Consider the following 15,013-nt stretch of genomic DNA (forward strand, 5'->3'; position numbering starts at 1 on the left):
AAAGCGAAATTGCAACATGTCAAGATGTCTAGACATTTTACATGGCTTCCACAAAGGCACTTTGTCTAGACAAAAAAATCGTGGATTTGGGGGCCTGTTTGTCTACCCCCTTGACAAAAATTTCCGCTCCAGAGGCCAGGAATGTCTGGGTCAAGACATTCCCCCGCAAACAAGATACGACCCCTGGCTGGCAGGCAATTATGCAGATGTTTCATTTGACTGAAACCTGAACAGGAGCGGTGGATGCGGTACGTGGGCGTGCGTCTGTGAGGCACAGTACAACTAGACACCACGTGGCCACAGGCAGAGATGGATGTATAGTCAGTGGCTACAGTACTGGATTGCGTTTCCTTGCTGCGATATTTGGGGCCGGAGCCCCCGGAACGAAGCGGTTTCTGCGATACCACCACCTGCAAGCGCTTAATGATGCGCATCTTGAGTCTTTGTATGGGTTGCGCTCTCAGACAGTGCCTTGACGTTTGGATGTAATCGCCTGCCGTTAAGCTGGGCTGACTCGAGCTGCCGCCGCGCTGGTGCTGTGGTTTAACCTCCCTTCGGGCCACGGGTGCAATGTGCAGACACAGTCCTATGCAACGCACACGATGCTCTACCCACGCTGAGCATTGAGGCAGATGGCTATGTTCAGACCATCCACAGCGTGGCTGTGGGCACTAGTGTGGTGTGCTGCTTGATGGCGGCGCTGATGATGCTTATATCAGGAGGCCAGACGTCGTTGGAGAGGGCTGTGGACCCAAGAGGTGACCCCGTGAGGCGCGACCGGGAGGTGGGGCTTGCCAGCTGGCGGGGCGCTGTCTGCCCGCACCTGCTGACCCCTCGATTCGATCACTCCAGACGTATACCTCCCCTGACGTATACCACTGATGCGGCGACGCTGAGAAGCTCTAAACGTCGCACACCCAGAATGCAAATTACAGCGCAACAAGATGGAGTGTTCTCCGCGGACTGGAGCACCATGTACTCCAGGCGTGGTCCGTGCGGGAGGTTAACACAGTTCACAACTTCTGTGGCATATTGCAGCCACCGACACCCGCTATGCGGGCAAACACACCGTACGCCAGAAGCCCCGAACCCCCATGCTTTGCCCCGGCTACCCCGAAGGCCGAAGGCACAACATACCTACCTGCACTGATTGGCACAATCCTACGTCCACCATGAGGTGTCTTCAGCACACGCAGCACATTCTACAACGGCGCATGTAGTGCTTATGTCCGATCATGATCGCGCTGTTGCCCCAGGAGAGATTCACGCGTACGGCAGTTGGCGCCTGCTGCCCTAACTATTATTGCTGTAGTATGCCAGTCCGGCACGTGCATGCTTTAATCCGTGCTAGATGGCCCGTTCCCGAGTGGTGGCGGCTTGGGCACACCGTTTGCGCCCCCCGCGCCGCTGTCTGCGCCGCCATCTAGCATTTGCACCAGGCGCTGCGAGCGAACAAAGGCGGGCCGGCAATAAATATTCAGCGCTCGTCAAAGACGGGGGCCCGGTGTGTGGTCGGGCTGCCAAAAGGCCCAGTGTGCTGCAAGCATGCGATTTCCCGGCACACGGTCACTACCAGGCGCAATGCAGCCACGCGATAAGCTTGATGTGCGCCCGCCAGCAGAACGGTATCCCCCAGAGGTACCCCCATCGGCACACGGAGCCCAGCCGCACGCGCGTCCTACCTTGCGCATGGCTTCGCGCTCCTCCTGCTCGCGCCTTGCCGTCGCCGTCCTGTAAAGCCGAAGACAGGCACGTGATGCGGCACCACCTCCTCTCGACTGCTGCCCTAGGGCATTGCCCGCGGTCCTGGTGCAGCCTCCTCCATACCGTACGAATGCCGGGATCACTACAAGTAGGCCCCATAAGCCGCTGCACCAAGACCGGGGCTGCTGTGCGGTACAGTACGCAGAGCCACGCAGAAACGGAAGGCATGTGCAACAGACACGGAAGGCATATGCAGCAGCCCGCACAATTGATGTTCCGCAGAGCCTTGAGAGCACAAGGCAAGAATTCATGCAGGCCTGTGTGTGCGATGGGGTGCGAGGCTAAGTAAGCCCCCTCCGCTGCTGCTTTCGCACCTGGCCGCCTTAATGAGGATTTGGTCGAGCCCCAGGATCCGGTTGAAGGTGAAGGCCAGCAGGAGCAGGAGCAGCACGACCGAAGCAAATATCGCGGCTGGGTTAACGACAATGTCTTGGTCTTGGAAGCTGTGCAGCAAGATGCATCTCTATCAGCATGCAGTCATTCGGCCACGCCAGATCATGAGCGCACGCAGTTGCCTACAACCTCCCCCCCCCACACACACACACGTCCCGCTAATTGGCAGATGTGTTTGCAAGCCCTTGCTGCCCACTTGCCTAGACGGGTCGACACGCGTCAGCATAGCTTGGGCGTCCGCCGGCGAGACTTGCCCCACTCCAGCGAACGTGCTCAGCTGGCCGAGATTACTGCAAGCATCGGGAACAAAAGCCTCGGTAGGGTGGGCATCGTGGGTGGGCATGTTGGGCTATGTTGTCTCGAGGAAGAGGATTGGCTGGAGAGATTTGCTCCCGCCCCATCCAGCAACCCCGGGACAGGGTTGCCACACTCTTACGCAGTCATTGACACGGCGGCCCCTTCCCCCCTGATCTGTTGAAGGTGTGCTCAGGCCCTCGTGACCAAGGAAGGGTGGTGCCACGCGCGGGCACCAACCTTAGCCTCCTACCCTATGGCACCCAAATGGTGGTAACGATCCAAAAACGGGGGTGACGATCCCCGAACAGGGGGTAACGATTGTTTCGGGCCCGCACGGCGTGGCACGCCCAGGACGCAAGCCGAGCGGTGCTGTGGTCACCTCTTAGCTACTTGTCATACATGCGCACATTGCGGACTGGGCGGAGTGCCTTTCGTCGCTGGCAAGTGAACATGCCGACATTCTAGTCTGCAAAGTGCGTATTGTAGTGACAGTTTGTGTTAAAACAGTCTAATATGTGAAGCCTTAAACTTATGTAGTCGTTGCGCTCGCGAACGAGGAAGTATGGGGGCTGTAGGCCGACTGTGTGACATTGTGACACAGGCCCTTGGGCGTGGTAACGACCCTAAGCAAGGGGTAACGGGGCCTTTGCGACGGGTAACAGGGTTCCTGCATGGGGTTCTCGCGGGCCTGACTTAATAAGCTGCATAGAGCGGCCCCTGATACTACTATACATATACTGATATAGTACCATACATATACTGATACACTGCACTTCATGCCGGTGCCGCTGCACTTCTGTTCCTCTCCCCCCGTTTGCTCTCTCGCCCTCGCTACTTCTCTTCGTAAACACAAATTTATGGTAGCTCAAATGTCAGTAGAACAAGAGCTGGCGGCAGACGCTGCTTGGCTGGCTTGGGACGCGAGCCCTCACGCTGCTGACCGCTCGTTGACCGGCTTGGCGACGCTGCTCACACGTCAGCTGCAGCCAGCTATTACGTGAGAGAAACGACTATGCCTCATGATCTATCAGCTGCGCTTCAAATGTCCGACCGAGAAGTCTCGGTCGCCGGCGTCAACAACGCCATTCAACATCGCGTTCTGTCAACATCACCCTCGCCCCGCACGCCATAGTCCGCAGGTTAGTCCGCAGGTTGAATGACGATGGGATGCGTTGAACCTAGTGGTACCTAGCAAGCCAGTGTGCATGGTTCAACTTCTCGCGCTGTGTTGGGTTGCGCCTTCAACTAGTGACTGTCTGCTGCCTCCCTTACTAGCGCTCGCTGTAAGGTGTTTTTATGGCTCCCTTGCCACGGTGCCTTGTGTCTCACATACCACCCCTCCCCTCCACACGCACACACCCTGCCCCGCCACAGCTTGCTGCCCAACCCCTCTGTCCCCTCTGGACCGTACGGTTGGCTGGACTGCCCCTACACCTCCAGCATTGTGCTCATCAACGGTGAGTGTCCGTGACACGTGTAGGCGCACACACATGCACATGTGCACACAGACGCGCCTTGTGTGGTAGGCCCCGTGCACTGCCAAGCACTCTGTCCATGGCTGGCCTTGACATGCATTGGCACCTGCCCACCTTGTGGCAGACAATTAACTGGGTGTGTCTATGTGTGTGCACGCGTGCATGCAGGCGCTGCCGGTGGAAGCAAAACTACAGGAGCCAGCTTGACACCAGCTGTCTGGTGCTAAAGATGGAGGCAGGCGCGGCGGCGCCAGTGGCATAGTTGGCATGGTAGCTGTGGTGGCGGCGGGCGTCAAGGTGGTGGGTCGGAGATGTTGTGCCCAGCAGACATGCAAGTGGTTGCTGCCAGTGGCTAGTTGCACGTTCACACGCAGACGATAGGGACTTGGCGTATTGTTGCATGTACGTATGGACTTGCGGTAGTGTTGCATAAGTGTTGCATGAGCATCTGCACTTGTCGTGCTATCAAGCCTTGACAGATGGCTAGCATGTGGAGTAGCGGTAGGACTACATAGTTCTTACTTTAGTACTGATGTAGGCCTTCAGCAAAGCACAAGGCTGCCATGTAACGGGCCTCAAAGTGATGGTTACTGGTGTGCCTTGTAGACCGTGACGAGGCTGTTACCATGGCTGGTTAAGATGGTAAGCAGATCGTAGCGAGATCGTAACGATGCCGGAGGGGTAACGATCTACGACCTAGGTAACAGCGATCGTAACGATCGTTTGGGTGCCATAGGGCTACCTGGGCGCCGCTGGCCCACTTGCCGCCGTGACGCATGCGCGAGGACGCTCATGGTAAAGGCTAACAAATGGAAGTCGACACCTAGGATGGTTCGCGATAGCGCTGTGTGGAGTACGCAGCAAGCGCTGGAGCATCGTTGTAGGTGAAGCCCGGCAAATTATATGCTGTTAGGCTGTATGCGGTCCTAGGTTTGCGTCTTTGTGCTTAGAGCCGAGATTTACCGAGAACGTTACAGGGACCGTGGATCGCCGATCCAAAATTTTTGAGGGCCAGCTGAAGCCAGCAGCGTGCGCCAGCAGTGCGCTCACTGCGCTGCACCGGCTCCGGCCCCGGTCCCGGCCTGTCACTACATAGCTTTAGCGTGCAACATTAATGTACAGCTTAGCACACGGAACTGTGACACCATGGGCACCAACCGTCATGTGGCGAAATTCAGCGACGTGGTGGGTGTTCCGCTGACCCATTGACCATCGCGCCGAAATGGCAACACCCTTGCACTGATGACGCCGAACACCCGCCTAATAACGGTCCAGCGCGGGCATCCCACGGGAGGATGCCGTCCAAACAAAAAACTTCCGGAACGGGGCAGGATGGGCATAGAACGCCGGGTTTGTGAGCATGTCGCCAAGCCTCGTCAAATCACAGCAGCCGCAAGTGAAACAAGAACCACCTTGAGCTGAATCTGGCAAATCAAGCCGCTAGGGATTGTGTCCGGCTCATGGGTTCATGAACTGGGCCGCCTGCGTTCATTGATTTACTAAAGTGCAAAGTGGGCCACATCACTGTCTGACATACTGCAAACTACGCTTTCCATTCCGTCGTTACGAGCGCACAACCGTGCTCCCTGTTTGCCCTTTGTGTATAAACTGACCAAGATACGACGACCCAGAAATGTTGAAATTGTTATTGTGATATTACGAAAATATTGAGGCGTGCTAGGCACATCCCGTAAGCAACAGCAGGAACTTCATTATGGAGCCGAGCGACACAACGCAGTCACACGTCAAGCGCACATCGCTGGCGGGAAGCAGCAGCCGGAGGAGCTCAAAGAAGTGCTTTCTCGAATTATCAGGTGCATCCTCTTGTCTGCGAGTCCGTTATGGGTGCAGTGGCGTGCCACAGCCCGCTGTCCCTCCCCTGGCCTGTCCCGCTACTCGCTTCGGCTGGCCTGCTGCCGGCTGGAGGTTGCCCATGTCTGCTACGGCAGGCTGCCCTACATCATGGTGTATATATGGGATAAGGCATGCATGCCTCCCCCTTATCTAAGGCCAGCCTTGGGGCCAGCGGGGGTCAGCGGGGTCAAAAAGTCCCGCCCCTGGTCTGCTGAGACCACGGTGCGCTTGAGGCGACCAAATGTGACGCCCCTAACTTGTATTTATTGAGCTGGGATGTTGGGGCAAGGCGATCAAACGCGGCCTACACAAGTATACGTGCGTGGCTCAATCTATTGCACCATGTAAAGATTCCACCAGGACGTGCCAAGGGCGTTTCCCCCGGGTGGTACCTGATCAACTGGCACGGACTCTTTCACGCTTTCCCTAGCTTCAGCGGCCAGGCGACCAAAGATACGCTCTTTCCCACTTCTGTAATGAATTCCCCTTTGGCAGGACTCTCTGTTGGAGCGCGCGAAAAGCTTGCGGAGTTTGACGTCAGTAAGTTGTAGGCGCCGGGGCTGGTCTCTTAGGCGAATGGGGCTTGGGAACGTGCTTGTTGGCCACCTGAGGGCACCCACAGCATGCATAAGCTGTGTCTACTGGGCGCTCGCTGCGTGGGGCACATTGGACCAGGTCTCGAGTTTGGTGGTACACAACGCCTTGAGGGGGCCTGCATACTGCATACGGAGTCCTGTAGCACATAGAGTTGGAGGTCACAAGGGTACAGGCCGTGGCGACTTGAGCACCTTGGGGTGAGGGGCCTGGCATGTCACTGCTGTCCGAGACCAACAGGGCCATATAGTGCTACTCTCCCCTGATGCTACTGACACGCAGACGGGGATGGTAACCTTGATCCCAACGAGATCAGCCAGATTGTGGACACGCTAGCGAATGAGCAGTTCCGTGGAAGGTGCGTGCATCGTGTCAGGGGTACGGGAATTGCTGTCTGAGTCACCGTATGCCTGTGTGGCTAGGTTGAGGGAGACCTGGTATCGTGGGTGCGCCAATGGGCAACTCGCTCGTTAGGGCATAATCCACATTGCCATACCACTGCATTTCATTCACTCTCAGGCACCTGAAGTACGGCTTCCTTGCCCTAGCGCTGGTGGTAGTGGTATTAATCGGTGAGCAAGTCTTGTCTGGGGATAGGCGCCTTACCGTAATGCCATACACAAAGGACAGTCAAGGATGCCACATCCAGGGGACCCATTGATAGGGATATGAGTAACTTGCTGACACTTGTTTCCTGATGCACACGTGCATGTGGCCTGCAGGCTGCATGTTCGGCATCTCTTGGGCGGTGTTCCTGGCAAACAAAGACACCGAGGTGCGTGGGCGCGCCTGGAGGAATGGAGGATGCGTCGGCATTCACCCGCATCACCGCATGTGTACCTAAACATAGTTCATAGGCAGCTAGGCACCGCCCTTGATAGCTACCGTGTTCGTGGGTTCCTTCGTGGGTACAGGACGAACGCAAGCAAGATAAATGTATTGTCGTTGCGAGCATGCAGACTTAAACATTGAGCACCGTAAAGCTGCTGGTACCCGGTGCAATTGTAACTACGGTATGCATCTGCCCTCACCTGCTCACGCTGCGGTGTTGCCCGCACAATTTAGTGGCAACCCCCACATTGACCCCTTAGGTTCAGCAAGGCGTGTGGGTGACCCGAGCCGACAAGCTGCCCATCCAGCTGGGCAACAGCCAGATGACGGTCGTGGACGGCATGCTGTGCTCCCGGGACGCCTCCAACGCCACCGTCAGCACGCAGCCCAACACCGTGCAGCGGCCCCTGAGCGCCAACATGACCACCGCACAGCTGACATCACTCACGCGCGTGTACCTGAGCAGCAGCACCTACCGGTGCGCAAGTGGGCCTGGTCGTGACCGGCTTCAGGCTGGTCGCAGGTTCGCCGCCCACGCTGCTCCTAAGCACCCCCAGCGGCAGTCTGGAGGTCAGCGGCAACTCCATTAGCGGCCACCGCTGGCCTGGTGGGGGACACGGCGATGGTCTGGCAGGGTGAGTGATTGGGCTTAGGTCTGGTTTGGGGGCGTGACGGCGCTATTGAAGGTGCACTTAACGCGCGTGTCGGAAGCAGCTGGTTGTCGATGCCCATGCCGAGTGCGTTAAACACTTACCAGACCGCTGACTCGTCCTGTGCACACCTGCCCACGCAGAGGTAACGGGCATCTTCACGAAATAATGGCGCCCATATACCAGCCAGCATCGACGTGCAGGACAGGTCAGCTACACTGTATGTTGAGAGTTGTAATTATATACGCCTGGCTTTAAGGCTGTGTGGTAAAACGCAAGCTGTAATTGCTGGCGCAGTTCGAGGGGCCCCATGTGAGGACTGATGTGAGCAAGGATGTGAGGGGTTACTGTGGAAGCTGTTGCACTGGCAGGGGGCACAGCAGACGCGCCGCGGATTCCATACAGTCGTTGACGGTTGCATGTCTCATGGTCCTTCTTTCCAGTTACCATATTTACGCACAATGTCAAGTCGCAAGAAAGACCAGGGGTGGGTACCGTGGGTGCGTACGGAATTCTTTCGATGCCAAGCGAACGAATGCCGGTTAGCTAGCACAGCAGCACACGTGCTGCTTTGCGGTATGAAATTAAGGTGTGCTACTACTGATGTGCTTTTAGTTGAGGCAGGCGTCCCCGTTGCTTGGGCAATGTCAGCAGATGTTGTGGAGCATGCGTGCCTGTCGTGGAGGACGTGCCTCGGACGCTAGCAGGCCCACGTTCAGTAGAACGACCTGAAGTTTGGCAGTAGTCTTCGCTGTTGCGAGTGACCGGTGCGTTTGGGCGTCGGGCTGCAAACTGCGGGGGAGGTACGGCGAGCGAGTGGGACATCGAGGAGTTGCAGGGCAAGCTCGATGAGCTTGAGCTCGCACCCCAAGCACCCACATTGCAAACTATAAGCTCACGGACATCGTAGCGCAGCACCTGTGCAAGAGCGGCACCATGTCTTCAGCTGAGAACCCGCCTCCAACCGTGGGAGTCACAATGTCTCCTGGCAGTGCCTACAGCCATGGATACAACGATCGTTTCTCGCCGCGGTGCACGCGCCACCTGAACGGAGACCGCACATCGCCCGGTGTTGGGGTTTGGAGGCAATACGCCATTTCCATATCTCGTGAGTGCTACACTGGCTGAACCAATGACTTAAACGGGCAGGGCCTGTTAGGCAAGGCAGGGTGAGGGCATGCCCATGTGGAGTGAACTAAGCTATCCGCTCAGCATCATCTCACCACGAGTGGCGCCCTGAAGTTTTCATTACAGCTTAAATATTGGTTAGGGCGGCTTGATACAGGGCGTGAAGGGAAGCGGCTCAGCGGGGAGCTTAAAGGCTCACATTAAGTTGGGAGAAAGACAGGGAGAAAGAATGACGCGTGGGCTTCTTGGTGGTGTGTGTAGCGTATTACATCGGTAGCAGACCGATGGTCACTCCCCGCCCCCTCTCCGCGTCTGTGCGCACCCCACATAGCCACTGCTCAGTTCCTGCTGACCGTGGCTTGCCCCAGGTTTCGACAGCAACGGACGGAGCGCTATTGCGGCGGCAGTGGGCCACCTGCCAACCAAAGTGCGGCCGCGCCATGCGCACCGCATCAAGCACGGCCTGGAGCTGGAGAAGGAGGTGCGTGGTAGCAGCCATTGCAGCACCTGGTCCAGCTTTCTGTTCCACACGCCAGCAGGTAGCTGCCAGGAGGCCAGGGGTGGCAGGCGTGGCATCATTCACCCCGATGCCTGCTTATCCCAACTTCCCCCGCGTTACGGTGTGCCCGCACTCATTCTACAGTTGGTGTGGGTTTGGAGGGGTATGCTGATTGGGCTGGGCATCTTCTTCGCCTTTCTGGCGGCCATCACGCTCGGCCTCATCTACGCGGTCGGCTTCGCTTCCAAGAACACAGTGGTAAGTGATCCGGTGCTCATTGAGCTGCACGTGGGCACAGGGGAACTTGCGGAGAGTTGGTGCAGGCACGTGGTCCAGGACTCTCCTAGTCACGGGCCACGTGCGTCCAAGCCGCAATATGCCGCAATCGACCTCCCGCCGGGATCTCCGCTGGCAACGAGACCAGCAGTACCGGGTGGCGCCTTAACGGGCTCTTGCACATCCATCCCCCCACCCCCCAAACACACTATATCACGCAGTTATCAGCACGCACCCCTTATCTGTTATCGTGCCTTGGCGGCCTTCTGCGCTCTGCTTCGCTGGCTGCTTCAGGTCGAGAACAGCACGCTGGTGACCCGCGGCACTCAGGCGCCGGTGCAGGTCGGCAACAGCGCCTTCACAGTGGATAGCCGGAACATGCTGGTCGCGACGCACCCGGGCAACAGCAGCAACACAACCGTGCCGCTGCTGGTGCAGACAACGACGGTACAGACGCTCAAGCTTCTCTCCAGTAACATGACTGCGTCCGAGCTGCAGTCTGTCCGGAAAGTCTACGTGAGTGCTAATGCAGCACGCGCACGTGGCTGCTTGATGCAGCAGTGGGGCATGCGCAGCTGATGAGTGATGGCCTGGCGCGCACTGACTTGCATGTGCATTGCCAGGAAGCATTTCCGCTTGCGTGCCGCAGGCGCGTCCGTTCGCTTATTTGCATCAAGTGTGTCTACAGTGTGTCTGAAGTGGTCCCCCTGCGTGTCTGACTCTTGCCAACCTGCCCTTGCTTCCCGCCTGTGCTGTGTCCCTCGCAGCTGAAGTCCACAGATGGCACCGAGCTGGCACTGAAGGTGACGTCATGCACGCTGCGGGAGGACTCCTCAGCACCTGGCCGTGGGCTGCGTGTGGCGCTGCTGTCCACGCCCAGCGGCATGCTGCAGCTGCGCGGCGAGGCGGTCAGCGTGGTGGCGCCAGGTGCGGGCGGCGTGCTGCTGCAACAGGATGGCAGCCCCATGGCGGGCCTCGCTGGTGAGTAAAAGCGGCTGCGTTGGTGATTGTTTAGCTGGTGTCTAGGCCCGAGCTCAGTTTGATTGGTTTGGTACTACTATGACAGTTGGAGATAGCGCACGCAGCAGGGCTTGGCATCCGCGGTATCCATCTTCAAGTGGTGGACGCCAGTTTGACATCCCGTGTTCTGCCTATCTCCCACCGTTGGCAGGCGTCTTCGGAATGCTATCTTAAGCGCGTGGAGAGGCATCGTGTCCGTATGGCATGGGCACTGGATGGAGGGCTGATTACTGACCTGAACGTAATGAGTTACATGCCCGGAGCGGCCACCATCCAGTGACGGGACCGCCTTCACCCTATGCGTCTAGACGCTTTGTGTCTGTGGCGGGGTGTATGGGGGCTATGGGCATGGCGCTGTGTTGTGCTGCCTTCTTGGAACACACACTTGCTTGGCGCTGTAGAGCTGGCTGCCTGGGTGACGAACTGACGATATTGGCTGCTTGACATGATGTACGTGCGCACTGGGTTGGAGGGCCCGCGTCAACTACGACTGCGCGTGCCAGCATTATTACAGGACCTTACCAGCATCTTTTCTTCCGCCGGTGAGTAGCTCTACAGGGGCGCCCACGCACCCTTCGTGGGCTGTTCCTGCGTCTCACCAAAGCGGTTCCGCATTAATCATTTATACACAGCATTCATGCACACATTGCTACGTGTGTCTACAACAATTGTCGGTGGGTTGCCGTACCGTATGTCAAGAGAGCACCGGTACCGGTTGGTATCGCTTGGTACGGTTTGCACAACTACCGGTTGATATGCAATTACTGCATGCATGGAATTAAGCTACCGCAGGGGTGAGCCAGGTGTCTGGGGTCTGAACGCGACCCTTTGTGTGGTGTGAGCAAAAGGCTGCAATGCCTCACCTGTGACCAAGGGTCCAGGGCTACACACCCGTCTGGTGCACATGTGATGCCCCTTCTGGCACCGTGTGATTTCGTTTCTCTTTGAAGCTACGTCGATAACGTGCGTGCTTGACGTGTGACAATAGTGACAGGCTAGCGTGGGATTCGGTATGGGTGCGGGGTTCGCTGTAACATCCGCGGAAACCTGGAGTCGAGCGCATACCGCGCTGCAGTAGGGCAGGGCTTGAACGGTTAAACCGTTAAGGCGACTCGTGAAAGGAGTACATAGGATGATAGGACGCGTAGCGCAGGGAGCGGCGGCAGCAGCAGAGTTGGAGGCAGGTGCTGTCACCGGCGCTGCCGCTGCCGCTGCGGTTGCTGTGCAGCAGGGCGGCGGGTAAGGTGGAGGCGGCGCATGTGGCTGGATAGACAGCTCTGTACGCCGTCCGGAATTTAAGTCCGTCGACGAGGGGAAGCCGCTTCGGCGCCGATAGCCCCCATACATCCCGCCACAAACGCCATGCGTCTCAACGCATAGGGCGTAGGCGGTCCCGTCACTGGATGGTTGCCGCTCCGTGTGGGTGGGGCCCGGCGCGGCCTTTGGCCCCCTAGAGGCGGGGGCGCCTGACCGCCTGAGGACCCCAGTTGGCCCGAGACCTGGAGAAGTTATTGGAAAGGCCGCGGGCATGTACATTGGAGTGCAGAGAAACGCCGAGACGCAGAGAGGCGGCCTGGCCATGTAACCCATGTTGCCTTGGGCTATGCTGGCCTTTCTGTCCTTGCTGCGTGCGCACTCCTGTGTAAGTTGACTCGTGTTGTCATGCACCCGAACGCAGCACGTAAGGCGGTTACGGGCCATCCCGGACTCCGCATTCCTGTGTATGACGCAGGAACAGGGGTATCCTGAACAGGAAGGCACTCGAAACAGAACCGCCACCTGGTAACCATACTCGCGTCCCTTCCCCTGCCCCAATCACGACTGATACCACAAACGTATGTTATGGGTCCGTACTGCATGGCCGTACCGTAAGCCACAGCTCAGGGTCAGAGTCGCTCAAGTGGGCGGGCTGCACACCTGGGGAACACTGGGCGCGGCATGTCTACGGGACCGCCGCGCACAGCATTATTGCCGTGGGTGACCATGCGGCGCGACATACCGCGTGCTACTCAACATGGAAAGACTGCAGTTACATTACCCCATCGGCTGACGGCTCCTGGCTCCACAAGGGCGCGCATTGCCTCCATGGTAGGCGGTTGAGTCCCGCAAGTCGCACACCTATTAGTGCTGTCCTACGCCAAGAATGCATGAATAAATCAAAATGACACGTGTCCCACCACGCACGCATCTCAATGTAACCTCTCAGAGTCTCCATGCTGCCATCCATGTATGTCACTTAATTTCTGGTGTACAACACTATTCCTTAATCCGCATTTCTGTGTGCAATGCGTGGGAACCTGTCCTACCAACGTCTGTAAACCTTAACCTACACATGGAAGCTCTGCCAAGAGCCAATGCTGCTTAGGCTAGCTAGTTAGGACAGTGAAATATGCAACTGCAATAAGCATCGGTGCTACATGATGTGTGATGGTGATAGTGCCTTGCACCCTGTGCATGGTTGTGACGCTGCGCTACAAAAGTCTAGTATACGGTAAATGCATGTGTCAAAGCCGATCCTGCTGTTTTGCTGTCTCCACGGGTTGTCGTTCTCGCTACTTGGAGAACACGCCCGTCACACCTGCAAAGAGGGCGCACTTGTCAGTCAACGGTATTTCATTGTCGGCTCACAACCAAGCCGCAAACCGCAGCTTCCATTCCTGTCCTTCTTGCAAGTGCGCGCCTCACTCGCCCTCACTCACTCACCCTGCCAGACCATCGCCGTGTCCCCCACCAGGCCAGCGGCGGCGCTGCCGCTAATGGAGTTGCCGCTGACCTCCAGACTGCCGCTGGGGGTGCTTAGGAGCAGCGTGGGCGGCGAACCTGCGACCAGCCTGAAGCCGGTCACGACCAGGCCCACTTGCGCCCCGGTGCTGCTGCTCAGGTACACGCGCGTGAGTGATGTCAGCTGTGCGGTGGTCATGTTGGCGCTCAGGGGACGCTGCACGGTGTTGGGCTGCGTGCTGACGGTGGCGTTGGCGGCGTGCCGGGAGCTCAGCATGCCGTCCACGACCGTCATCTGGCTGTTGCCCAGCTGGATGGGCAGCTTGTCGGCTCGGGTCACCCACGTGCCGTTAACCACCTGCATTTGCCACAGGGAATTCCAGGTGATCATGCAGTGCAGGCGCATAGGATTCTTTGCTCGACGTGCGCTGCCCATGATGTTCCGTGCATCTGCCGTTGCAAGCACCCTGGCTAGCCCCGAGGTAAGCCCCACACCCTACGCGGCCCCCTGCACGCCGCGGCACCGCCAGGACGCACCGTGGTGTCCTTCTGGCTCAGAACCACCGCCCACGTGAGGCCAAAGCCGCAGCCCAGGATCATGACGAGCGCAAAGGTCATGGCCATGAGCCCGTACATGAACAGCCTGTGTGGAGACCGCGTGCATTTACGGCACACATTTGGCGCACAGCCGTTGACACGGAAGTCGCCAGGAAACCGGCCGCGCGCAAGCAGTTACAGCCGTGTGCACAATGTCATGCTGCTGTTGCTGCTGATGGTGCTACGGATGGTGCTTTTGCTGCCAGCCTGCGCCGGATACTAGGGTATCAAGGGCTGTGCGGCGCGCAGCCTGCTCACAGGCCCCTGCCATGGCCCCTACACCCCAGGCCTAAACCCGGACGGCGTCAGATTCACCAACAACCAGGCCCGCCACCCGAAGCCGGGTCACACCTCCCACCTGCTGCTGAACTGCGTCTTCACCAGCTCATCCACCACGGCGGTCAGCTCCGCGGCCTCCACCTCGCCGTCCCTGCAGGGTCCCGAATGAAGACACATACTGTAGTCAGCACGCCACCCGTATGGACCCGCGTCCCAAGAATGAGACAGGCCTGGTCGTGTTGCTTGCATCCGTTAACCGTAATTGCGCGCGTCTGCGTGCCGTGCTGCCGCTCCGTCGAACGTTCATGCGAGTCTCATTCCCTGTTCCTGCTCACCCGTTGGCATCAAACTTTTGCAGGACCGCCTGTGTCTCTGCTGTCAGCGCTGCGCGGGCGAAATACGGACAAAGTTGTGCTCAAAGGCAGTGAAAGCTGTATGGCGTTTTGCTCACTCACAGGCCAGGTGCACGGTGCCTTGTCGCGGAGGCGGCTTCATTGAAGCATTTTTTGTCTCGCTCTCGGGCATTTCATTAATCTGCAAGTCCACCTCTGCCGGGTAGACGGCCCCCGAAACGAGCCTCGAGCGCTGAATGATGCCATATCTGCAGTAGCAATTAGTTGTAGCTTTGACAACAG

General features: G+C 58.0%; 4 protein-coding genes across 5 annotated transcripts; 2 read left to right on the plus strand and 2 right to left on the minus strand.

Annotated features, from left to right (window-relative positions):
• Nucleotides 1–917: 917 nt before the first annotated feature.
• CHLRE_03g181800v5 (uncharacterized protein) lies at nucleotides 918–3,069 on the minus strand. Its single transcript, XM_043061056.1, has 5 exons — nucleotides 2,705–3,069; nucleotides 2,358–2,447; nucleotides 2,079–2,207; nucleotides 1,683–1,731; nucleotides 918–1,442 (listed from the first exon to the last, which is right to left on the minus strand). The coding sequence occupies exons 2-5, from the start codon at nucleotides 2,381–2,383 to the stop codon at nucleotides 1,338–1,340; spliced, it is 309 nt and encodes a 102-aa protein (XP_042926185.1). The 5' UTR covers nucleotides 2,384–2,447; nucleotides 2,705–3,069; the 3' UTR covers nucleotides 918–1,337.
• A 2,110-nt stretch (nucleotides 3,070–5,179) lies between these two features.
• On the plus strand, nucleotides 5,180–8,753 carry CHLRE_03g181900v5 (uncharacterized protein). The gene is made up of 7 exons (XM_043061057.1): nucleotides 5,180–5,743; nucleotides 6,279–6,323; nucleotides 6,660–6,735; nucleotides 6,897–6,949; nucleotides 7,100–7,152; nucleotides 7,469–7,843; nucleotides 8,002–8,753. Exons 1-6 carry the CDS (start codon nucleotides 5,644–5,646, stop codon nucleotides 7,796–7,798), a joined length of 657 nt encoding a protein of 218 aa, XP_042926188.1. The 5' UTR covers nucleotides 5,180–5,643; the 3' UTR covers nucleotides 7,799–7,843; nucleotides 8,002–8,753.
• On the plus strand, nucleotides 8,730–12,681 carry CHLRE_03g181950v5 (uncharacterized protein). 2 transcript variants are annotated; one of them, XM_043061058.1, is made up of 6 exons: nucleotides 8,730–8,966; nucleotides 9,355–9,467; nucleotides 9,630–9,743; nucleotides 10,056–10,277; nucleotides 10,529–10,742; nucleotides 10,933–12,681. In XM_043061058.1, the coding sequence occupies exons 1-6, from the start codon at nucleotides 8,795–8,797 to the stop codon at nucleotides 10,953–10,955; spliced, it is 858 nt and encodes a 285-aa protein (XP_042926186.1). In that variant the 5' UTR covers nucleotides 8,730–8,794; the 3' UTR covers nucleotides 10,956–12,681. The 2 variants fall into 2 exon arrangements, with proteins under 2 accessions (XP_042926186.1, XP_042926187.1); XM_043061059.1 differs by having other exon boundaries at nucleotides 8,800–8,966.
• Nucleotides 12,682–12,798: 117 nt separating this feature from the next.
• On the minus strand, nucleotides 12,799–14,989 carry CHLRE_03g182000v5 (uncharacterized protein). The gene is made up of 6 exons (XM_001702894.3): nucleotides 14,834–14,989; nucleotides 14,714–14,762; nucleotides 14,458–14,529; nucleotides 14,040–14,145; nucleotides 13,485–13,860; nucleotides 12,799–13,359 (listed from the first exon to the last, which is right to left on the minus strand). Exons 1-6 carry the CDS (start codon nucleotides 14,901–14,903, stop codon nucleotides 13,334–13,336), a joined length of 699 nt encoding a protein of 232 aa, XP_001702946.2. The 5' UTR covers nucleotides 14,904–14,989; the 3' UTR covers nucleotides 12,799–13,333.
• Nucleotides 14,990–15,013: the final 24 nt, after the last annotated feature.

Source organism: Chlamydomonas reinhardtii, chromosome 3 (assembly GCF_000002595.2).
Source record: "Chlamydomonas reinhardtii strain CC-503 cw92 mt+ chromosome 3, whole genome shotgun sequence".
NCBI classification, from domain to species: Eukaryota; Viridiplantae; Chlorophyta; class Chlorophyceae; order Chlamydomonadales; family Chlamydomonadaceae; genus Chlamydomonas; species Chlamydomonas reinhardtii.

Bases quoted from the DNA above. Each gene is read 5' to 3' on its own strand.
- CHLRE_03g181800v5 (XM_043061056.1), bottom strand. From the start codon at position 2,383: ATGCTGACGCGTGTCGACCCGTCTAG. The intron at 2,208-2,357 runs GCAAGTGGGCAG...CTTGCTGCACAG, and splicing joins ACGCGTGTCGACCCGTCTAG to CTTCCAAGACCAAGACATTG. The intron at 1,732-2,078 runs GTGCGAAAGCAG...TCGGCTTTACAG, and splicing joins ATCCTCATTAAGGCGGCCAG to GACGGCGACGGCAAGGCGCG.
- CHLRE_03g181900v5 (XM_043061057.1), top strand. From the start codon at position 5,644: ATGGAGCCGAGCGACACAACGCAGTCACACGTCAAGCGCACATCGCTG. The intron at 6,950-7,099 runs GTGAGCAAGTCT...TGTGGCCTGCAG, and splicing joins GGTGGTAGTGGTATTAATCG to GCTGCATGTTCGGCATCTCT. The intron at 7,153-7,468 runs GTGCGTGGGCGC...TTGACCCCTTAG, and splicing joins TGGCAAACAAAGACACCGAG to GTTCAGCAAGGCGTGTGGGT.
- CHLRE_03g181950v5 (XM_043061058.1), top strand. From the start codon at position 8,795: ATGTCTTCAGCTGAGAACCCGCCTCCAACCGTGGGAGTCACAATGTCT. The intron at 9,744-10,055 runs GTAAGTGATCCG...TGGCTGCTTCAG, and splicing joins TCGCTTCCAAGAACACAGTG to GTCGAGAACAGCACGCTGGT. The intron at 10,743-10,932 runs GTGAGTAAAAGC...CACCGTTGGCAG, and splicing joins CCCCATGGCGGGCCTCGCTG to GCGTCTTCGGAATGCTATCT.
- CHLRE_03g182000v5 (XM_001702894.3), bottom strand. From the start codon at position 14,903: ATGCCCGAGAGCGAGACAAAAAATGCTTCAATGAAGCCGCCTCCGCGA. The intron at 14,530-14,713 runs GTGAGCAGGAAC...GGGACCCTGCAG, and splicing joins CAAAAGTTTGATGCCAACGG to GGACGGCGAGGTGGAGGCCG. The intron at 13,861-14,039 runs GTGCGTCCTGGC...TGGCAAATGCAG, and splicing joins TGAGCCAGAAGGACACCACG to GTGGTTAACGGCACGTGGGT.